General features: G+C 36.6%; 1 protein-coding gene across 1 annotated transcript; it reads left to right on the plus strand.

Annotated features, from left to right (window-relative positions):
* Nucleotides 1-5,832: 5,832 nt before the first annotated feature.
* Nucleotides 5,833-8,373, plus strand: LOC111805561 (WAT1-related protein At1g43650). Its single transcript, XM_023690672.1, has 7 exons — nt 5,833-6,061; nt 6,136-6,198; nt 6,294-6,410; nt 6,489-6,726; nt 6,814-6,972; nt 7,711-7,862; nt 8,017-8,373. Exons 1-7 carry the CDS (start codon nt 5,859-5,861, stop codon nt 8,153-8,155), a joined length of 1,071 nt encoding a protein of 356 aa, XP_023546440.1. The 5' UTR covers nt 5,833-5,858; the 3' UTR covers nt 8,156-8,373.
* The last annotated feature ends 815 nt before the right edge of the window (nt 8,374-9,188 follow it).

A 9,188-nucleotide genomic window follows, 5' to 3' on the forward strand; every position in this document is an offset into this window, starting at 1 on the left:
GGCTTGGGCTGTTACAAATGGTATTAGAGCCAGACACTGAGCGGTGTGTCAGCGATGACACTAGGCTCCCAAAGGGGGTGGATTGTGAGATCCCACGTTAGCTGGAGAGGAGAACGAAACATTCTTTGTAAATGTGTGGAAACCTCTTCCTAGTAGACGCGTTTTAGAACCGTGAGGCTGACGACGATACATAACAGGCCAAAACAGACAATATTGATAGTCAGATATTGGAAACTTCTCTCTGCATTATGCTTATGGCTCATCTCTGATACTGAAGCTGTTTTTCCCTCTTGTTTATACTGATACTACTAACACATTTCCTCATCAGCCACTGCCACTTCTAGCATCCATGCACAGAAATCTTGACAATCTGCAATCCTGATAGAATAGCCAAACTCCCTACTACGTGAAGGGCTCGGCTCGCGCTCGAGCTCGAGCTCTCACTTGAAGGATTCTTGCTCTATAAACAACTGTATGTACTCTTGCTCGTCCAGAAAAGTTCTTTCTTTTATGCCATTTAATCCGAAAATAGACAGTTTTGAGGCCTCATATCTGTGTTGATTCTCTTACAGATAGGAAGCATGAACATTTTCCTTTCTTGGCACTGTTTTCTGCATCCATTAACACTCATCAAATGTTATTTTGTCCATGGAATGTGATTCAAACTCTAATTTTAAACGAACTAGACCTCATAATATGAACTGTTATGACCGTAAACGTTAGCATTTACATTGTAAAGCAAGCAGGGCGTTGTTCGAACAAGTCGAACCGCCCAAATCGTATACTTTACAGATGAGCTCAAAGTCCCATAAGCATTCCAAGCTACAGTTTTGGTCATGAGCAGCAGACATTCAAGGCTGTTCTTTCTGTCTATAATAATAATAATTATTATTATTTGGCACAAAAAGTTTTTGTATATTCAAACGAATGTCATTTTAGCACTAAGTGGGCCAAGCTGGCCCAGTGATTGGAACATCATGTGATCCAGCCCAATTCACTAATGCCTGTCCTCCTCTAAGGTAGGAAAATAGGTCTCATATATATAGAAGAGTAAACCGACCGTGTTTAGCCAATTTGAACATAAGTCAACTGGTTAGGGTGTGGAAACCACTCCTGGGCATATGCGTTTTAAAACTATGAGGCTGACGACAATACGTAACGAGTCAAAACGAACAATATCTGCTATCGGTGGGTTTGGGTTGTTACAATGTTTCATCAGCCAAAAAGTGAACAGTATCTAGGTCAAAACGATCCGGGATTTGATTTTGAGTCTATTATTTTCAAAATTTTATAATTAGGTCTACTATTTAATTTTACATTTTAATAGGGTCATTTATGCAATAAAACTATACTTCCATAAAACCAAATAGTTGTTCCTAAATTAAATTTTCTTTAAACTAATTATAATTTTTTTTCCTTTGAGTCAATTACAATTTTACCCCTCAAACTCTAATTCAAGTTGATAGTTCCTAAAGTGTTAAAAGATAAAATTGTCATTTCACGTCATTTTAATGCCCAAATTGGAACCTCCAACCTTATAAATAGTCCAAAATGAAATTACAAATGCGACCAAATTAAATATCGGTGAATGATGGGACTAACTATGACGTGTGCATTATGTCATAAATAAAATTTAAAATTAAAAAAAATATCTAACATTAAAATTTTTATAAAGTAAAGAAATAGTATATCAACACTTTGTAGGGAGAAAAATAAAACTAAAAATTATAATTAAATTAAATACCCAAAAATTGTTTCGTAATTATTATTCTACTCGAACGAAATAGACCCAAATTTATTTTTCGTTCATAACATTAAATAATTAAAATAATAATAATAATAACAAATTTTATTCACAAAAATTCATTCGAGGAAATTAAATATATTTCTAGAAACGAATGAAAATTTTGATTTTTTTAATATTTAAAAAATATTGTAATGTTGTAAAGAAGATGAGGTGAGATGAAATTTAGTGATGAATGGATAATGGTGAAAAAGTTCCAAAGCATTTGCAAGGGAAAGTGATTGTACACTAACACCCACTTCCTTTTCCATTGCATTTCGGTCACATGGTCTATATCTTCGACTTAAGTTTAGGTCATAACGGAGATCATCATTACGTTACCATGTTCAAAAAACTCGATAACTCGAAGAATTTTATCAACCCAACCGAACTCTCAGAAATTAGGTTAGGTTATAAACTCGAACAATCTTAACAGTTAAGAGTTGCTATGGTTGAAAAAATGTATAACTGAACAATTGGGTCGGGTCTATAAAGTATTCCAACCTGACCCAGTTCAATTCATGAACATCTGTAGATGAGTATTCCAACCTGACCCAGTTCAATTCATGAACATCTGTAGATGATGGTACGAGATGACGATGGTAGATAAAATCATAGAGCACGGGAAAGTAATGGGACGAGGAAACCATCTTCGCCAAAGGTTGTCCTCTTTAATTAATTGTTATCTTGAAGGATAAAAAAAAAAAAAGAAAGAAAGTGGAGAACTTTATAATGTGTCACATTCAACGTAGAGTTACAATGTGTTATTCCTTTTGGTGGTATCGTACGTATTCAACTATTAAAATCATCATATATGAATTACTTGCCCTTTTTGCGTGCCATGGTAGGACGGAGTCCTATGAAATGCAATTCCGAATCACCCTAATTCATGTCGTAGGTACCTAAAAAAAACGTGGTAAATTATAAGTTCGGTTTCTAAATTTTGAGATTTCACGTTGGTTGGAGAGGGAAACGGAACATTTCTTATAAGGGTGTGGAAATGTCTCCTAGTAAACGCATTTTAAAATCGTGAAGCTGACGGTGATATGTAATGGGGCAAAGCGGGGAATATTTGCTAGCGGTGGGCTTGAGTCGTTACAAATGGCATCAGAGCCAAGACCAGGCGATGAGCCAGCACTGGACTCCCCAAAGAGGTGGATTGTGAGATCAACAAAATATTCCTTATAAACACATGAAAACTTTTCCCTAGTAAACGCGTTTTAAAACACTGAGACTAACGACGATACGTAACAGGCACACTGTGCCGTTACAAATGGCATAAGGGCCAAGATCAGGCACTGTGCCAGCAAGGATGCTGGGTCCCAAGGGAGGTGGGTTGTGAGATCTCACAATAGTTGGAGAGGGGAACGAAACATTCCTTATAAAGATATGGAAACCTCTTCCCAGTAAACATGTTTTAAAACCGTGAGACTAACGACGATACATAATGAGCCAAAACGAACAATATCTACTAACAGTGGACTTCAGCTATTACAGACTCATAAACTAAGTTGATTAGCCAATAAGATCGGATGTTGATATCTCCTTTTGATTTTTGTTAAATGCTAACACTATTTCTCTTAATTGATCTTCACACTTTTGGTAACCAAATAAAGTGGCTTTATTTTCCACGTTTGGAAAATAAAAACTTTATTTTTGCTACACGCAAATGAATGTTCGAGATGTGTAATCCATAATAGATAGTGATCGTGACAATGAAATGAGATAGAATGAGTCGTAGATCTTATGTGATTACGTCGTTCTTTATATAAAATAGTTTTTTTTTAAGTTAAATGAATAAAAATACCCGTAAACTTTATACTTCGTCTAAAAAAATAAATTTATTAAGGTTTCTTACATGCACCCATGCACATTAGGTGATCTAACGTGCATGTCGATGGTCTTTGGACACAATGAAATTGCTTAAGTGAACGTTGGTAACCCTCGACCATTCTCTACTCAACCTTAGCCTAATAACAATCTCTCTCTGAGAAACAAAACATTTCTTGTCCTTTTTGAGCTTTCCCTTTCGGGCTTCCCCTCAAGGTTTTTAAAACGCGTATAGGGAAAGGTTTCAACACCTTTATAAAGGGTGTTTCGTTCTGCTCCCCAACCAATGTGGGATATCACAGAAAGTCTCTCATTAGTAGACGCGTTTTAAAACCTTGAGGGAAAATCCAAAAGAAAAAGCCCAAAGCAAACACTATCTGGTAGCGTGCTAGCGGTAAGCTTGAGCTGTTACAATTCAAGCTCCAACATCACCGAAACATAAATCATCATGTCAATGGAATTCACCCGAACTCTCTCTCCTATATACTTATCATTCACCCACGTTTCTATTTAATAATAGTTTTGAAGTACAATAATATATTACATTATTCAACTAAGTATCGATCCCTACCATATAATAATCGTTCCATTATCTCATCATTCCTTCCATTATCATGCTATTAATTAGTGTGACTAGTGAAATTAAAGTAAGATAAGTGTTATTAGATTAATTGTCACATGTTTAAATTAACATCCACTAAATATATAAACATTATATTATATATATATATATATTATATAATATGCTTTAATTGTTCTTGTACATGGAAAAGAAATGAAGGGATGAGAAATAAAAATAAAAGTATATATATTTTTGTGCATTGGTTCTTCTACTTTGAAATGATATATCGGATGACAACAAAATAAATAAATAAATAAATAAATAAAAGTTAAAAAGAATATTTTTCTTCTCCAAAAAAAGAAAAAGGTTCCTCGAGTAAATTTGTCCCTGTATGTCAGAACACAAAATGAAGTGTGATTTGACTAAAAGACCCTTAGTGGACCAATTGATTTACTTTTTTTTTTTTCGTATAATTTCATGGGGTGAATTGTTAATTATAATATTTACTGCGCTGTAAATATTTGTTGGTATCAAGAATATTTTACTTGACATAGTAAAAACAAGATCTTAAAAGAAATGATTATATTCCTATATAATAGGGCAAAACTTTTACGACCATTAATAATTAAATATACAAGAGGGAACAAAAAGTATTCTTTTTTTATTATAAAAATAAAAAAAACAAAACCAAAGAACACGTCATAATGTTGATAACATAAAACAAATAATTAATCTAGAATTAAAAAAGTTAGGTATGAGATCTGGTTGGTTGGATAGAGGAGATATCGGACAATGTCAATGAAGACGTTGGCCTTTAAGGGGGTGAATTGTGAGATCCCACGTATATTGGAAAAAGGAGACACTGGGCGGTGTACTAGCGAGGACGTTGGGTCTTCAAAAGAGGTGAATTGTGAGATCTCACGTTGGAGAAGGGAGACACTGGATAGTGTACGAGTGAGGACGTTGAGCCCTCAAAAGGGATGAATTGTGAGATCCTACATCGATTGGAGAAGTGGGACATTGGGCAATGTGCCAGTGAGGACGCTGGACCCTCAAAAGGGGTGAATTGTGAGATCTCACATCGATTGAAAAAGGGGGACACTGGGTAGTGTGTCAGCCAGGACGCTGGGCCCTCAAAATGGATGAATTGTGAGATCCTACATCGATCGAAGAAGGGAGACATTGGGCGGTGCACTAGTGAGGACGCTCGACCCTCAAAAGAGGTGAATTGTGAGATCACACATTGATTAGAGATGGGAGACACTAGATGGTGGGGTAGTGTGGGCGTTGTCCTCCAAGGACTGAATTGTGAGATCTCACGTTTGTTGGGAGATAGGAATAAAGCCTTACAATAGTGTATGGAAACCTCTCTCTAGTAGACACGTTTTAAAACAGTGAAACTGAGGAGGATTTGAGCTAATTTCATTACATAATGCAAATTAGTGAAAAGAAGATCGAAAAGTTAAGATATCATTCGATCGGACTATCACAGTGAATTTAGTAATTTTGGAACGTGTAAAGTAAGAGATAATTTTTTTATATTATCTCATAGAGAATCCGAGAAACAATTTCACCGAATAATTTCTCGAAAAAGTCCCAACTTTTTTGGGTATATAATCCTCAATCACCTTCCTAAATTTGCAAAAACACACACACACACACCCCCAAAACAAGCCAACAAACATGAGGAGCTTGGTTAGCTATGCAGAAGCAATGGAGGTCCACAAGCCATACATTGCTATGCTGTTCGTTCAGTGTGTGTACTCAGGAATGGCTTTGTTCTCAAAGGCAGCCATTTCTCAAGGCATGAACCCACCCATCTTCGTCTTCTACCGCCAAGCGTTCGCTACCATCGCCATGGCTCCGTTCGCCTTCTTCCTCGAAAGGTTCGCTTTCAAACTTTCTTTCAATCTTCCGCTCTCAATCGTTTCACTCCGTTACAATATCGAAATCGTTGCAGAAAGAAGGCAGTTCCTTTATCCTTCAAGTTTCTCTTCAAAGTGTTCTTGATTTCTCTAAGTGGGTATGTGAAATAATCTTCAAATTCTAATCTTTATAATTTGATCTTAAATTCATCACCAAAAAAATCACTTTTTTGTTTGTGTTTTTTTTTTTCAGAATCACCTTGAGTTTAAACCTTTATTACATAGCTATCAACCACATATCAGCAACATTTGCAGCCGCTACAACCAACACGATCCCCGCTATTACACTCCTCTTCGCTCTCCTCTTCAGGTAGTAATAACAGATCAAGCCCATTACTAGTAGATATTGTCTTTTTTGAACTCAAAGTTCCGTTCTCCTGTCCAACAGATATGAAGTGATTTCGGTGAGAAAGATGGAAGGGATAGCGAAATTGGTTGGGGGTGTGATAGGTTTTTCTGGGGCTTTGGTGTATGCTTTTGTGAAGGGTCCAGTGATGAAGTTCATGAATTGGTACCCACAAAACGCTCGTAATTCGTTCGAAGGGTACTCGGGTTCGGAATGGATTAAGGGTTCATTTGTTATGCTTTCAGCCAATATTGCTTGGTCTTTGTGGCTTGTTTTGCAGGTTTGATTCTGTTTGTTTTGGGTCAAATTTTTGAAGTTGTTTGTGGGGTTTTGGAGTTTTGATGGAATTTTGGTGTTTTGTTTTAAGGCCTCAATTGTGAAGGAATATCCAGCGAAGTTGAGGATTACAAGCTTGCAGTGCTTCTTCAGCTTGATACAATCAGGTTTGTGGGCTGTGGTGATGGAGAGAAAGGCTGATGCTTGGAAGCTTGGATGGAATCTTCAACTCTTCTCGGTTGCCTATTGCGTAAAAATCTCTCGAGTTTTCCCTCAATGTTTTAAAACGCGTCTTGTAGGGAGAGGTTTCCACACCCTTATAAACAAGGTTTCGCTCTCCCCAACCGATGTGAGATCTCACAATCCACCTCCTTTCAGGACCTAGCGTCGTTGCTGACACTCGTTCCTCTTTCTAGTCAATGTGAGGTCTCACAATCCACCCCTTGTTGGCGCTCGTTCCTCTCTCTAGTCAATGTAGAATCTCACAATCCACCTTCTTTCGGAATCTAGCGTCCTTGCTTACACACCGTCTGGTGTCCACCCTCTTTGGGGATCAGCGTTCTTGTTGGAACACTGCCCAGTGTCTGGCTTTGATACCAACTGTAACGGCCCAAACTCAAACCCACCGCTAACAGATATTGTTCTCTTTGAGTTTTCCCTTTTAGGCTTCCCCTCAAGGTTTTTAAAACGCGTCTACTAAGAAGAGGTTTTCACACACTTATAAAGAATGCTTCGTTCTCCTCACAGTTGGGGAGGAGAACGAAACACCCTTTATAATAGTGTGGAAATCTCTCCCTAGCATACGCGTTTTAAAAACCTTGAGGGTAAGCTCGAAAGGGAAAGTCCAAAGAGGACAATATCTAGTACAGTGGGCTTAGGCCGTTACGTCGACCGATATGGAATCTCACACTAATAGTCTCTCGTCTTAATCTACTCTCTTAAGCTTTCGAGTTTGACCGTCTATCTAACGAACGATTCAAAATTACAGGGTGTGATCGTGACGGGAATGACGTATTGGCTACAAATATGGACAGTAGAGAAGAAAGGACCAGTTTTCACAGCCATGTTTACACCATTAGCACTAATCATAACAGCAATCTTCTCAGCATTAGTATGGAAGGAAGCCCTTCATTGGGGAAGGTGATCAATTGCTCTAACTTCTACCACTAAATATCATCATAAACTAACAAAACAAAGGGCAAAAAGAACACAAATCCATGAATTTTAGCAGAAAATAAGGTTAAAAATCAAATAAAAACCATGAAAAGACTGAATTTTTATTGAAATGTGGCAGTGTTGGTGGGGCTATATTGCTGGTGGTGGGGCTTTATTGTGTTCTATGGGGGAAGAACAAAGAAGAAGATATCAAAACTGAAGCAATTGAACAAAGAGTTGATATCAAAGAGGAAACCAATTCAGCCTCCATTTGCTAATTCATCCTATCATCATCACCATATTAATATCTAATAGATTATTCCATATGTCACTGTCATTAACCTATAGCCCTTGCTGTTTAGCTCTCTTATGATCTTAATGGATGACTTGGTCATCCACTGGATGACTTGGGTCTATGTCAATTGTAAAGAACAGACAAAGTAATTTAATATTCGGGGGTCGGGTTTCTATATGTGAAACGATCCCACTTAGTGAACTGAATATAAAAGAATTTCTGATAAAAACGTGCATGATATGGACGTTCAAGTATAGCCAAAAGGAGAATTTAAGGCATAATAACCAAATGAACGAAACTCATACGAACGCTCGATCTTGCAACGAGGGAGACAATGAAAATGGTCAAAAAATTCAAAATTAATACTATATGAACATCTGAATTCATGACTAATGAATTCATATATGCAATTTGGGCCACTGGACACTATTTAGACATAAAGTACATGTGACCGAGCTACTTGTCTTTAGAATCCGTTTGGGTTTTGAATCGTAAAATAAATACCACAAGAACTCATAAATATTTTCTTTTAAATTGAATTTGTTCGGGTTAGGTTAACGACAAATAATACTATTTGAACCAATCAAAACTTGCCACTAAAGACATGTTACACAAATTATTATCATCTAGTGGACCATATGATTGCAAAATAGGGGAGAAATCTAATTCCCAAATTGCCCCTATTTAATATCCCATGTGCATTGTCTCTCCCCTTATTAAACCATTAAAATTAATTATACATTTTTTTATCCAATTCAAGCATAAATCAGCTGAAAATAATATGAATGATCAAAATAATAAAATTAAGTTAATTTATCATATATTTTTTATTCAAATTTATTTCGGTAACTATTTATTTTTAATTAGTAATGTACGGAAGTTGAATCTCGAATCATTAACATATGCTACAGAGTTCAATGATAGACAATAACTCCTCCCGAACACAGTAAGTCATAATAATTGTACCTATTTTCTCTTTCGAGTGGAGATCGTTCATTCCGGTAAAAGAAATACGC

Source organism: Cucurbita pepo, chromosome LG01, assembly GCF_002806865.2.
Source record: "Cucurbita pepo subsp. pepo cultivar mu-cu-16 chromosome LG01, ASM280686v2, whole genome shotgun sequence".
Classification (NCBI taxonomy): Eukaryota; Viridiplantae; Streptophyta; class Magnoliopsida; order Cucurbitales; family Cucurbitaceae; genus Cucurbita; species Cucurbita pepo.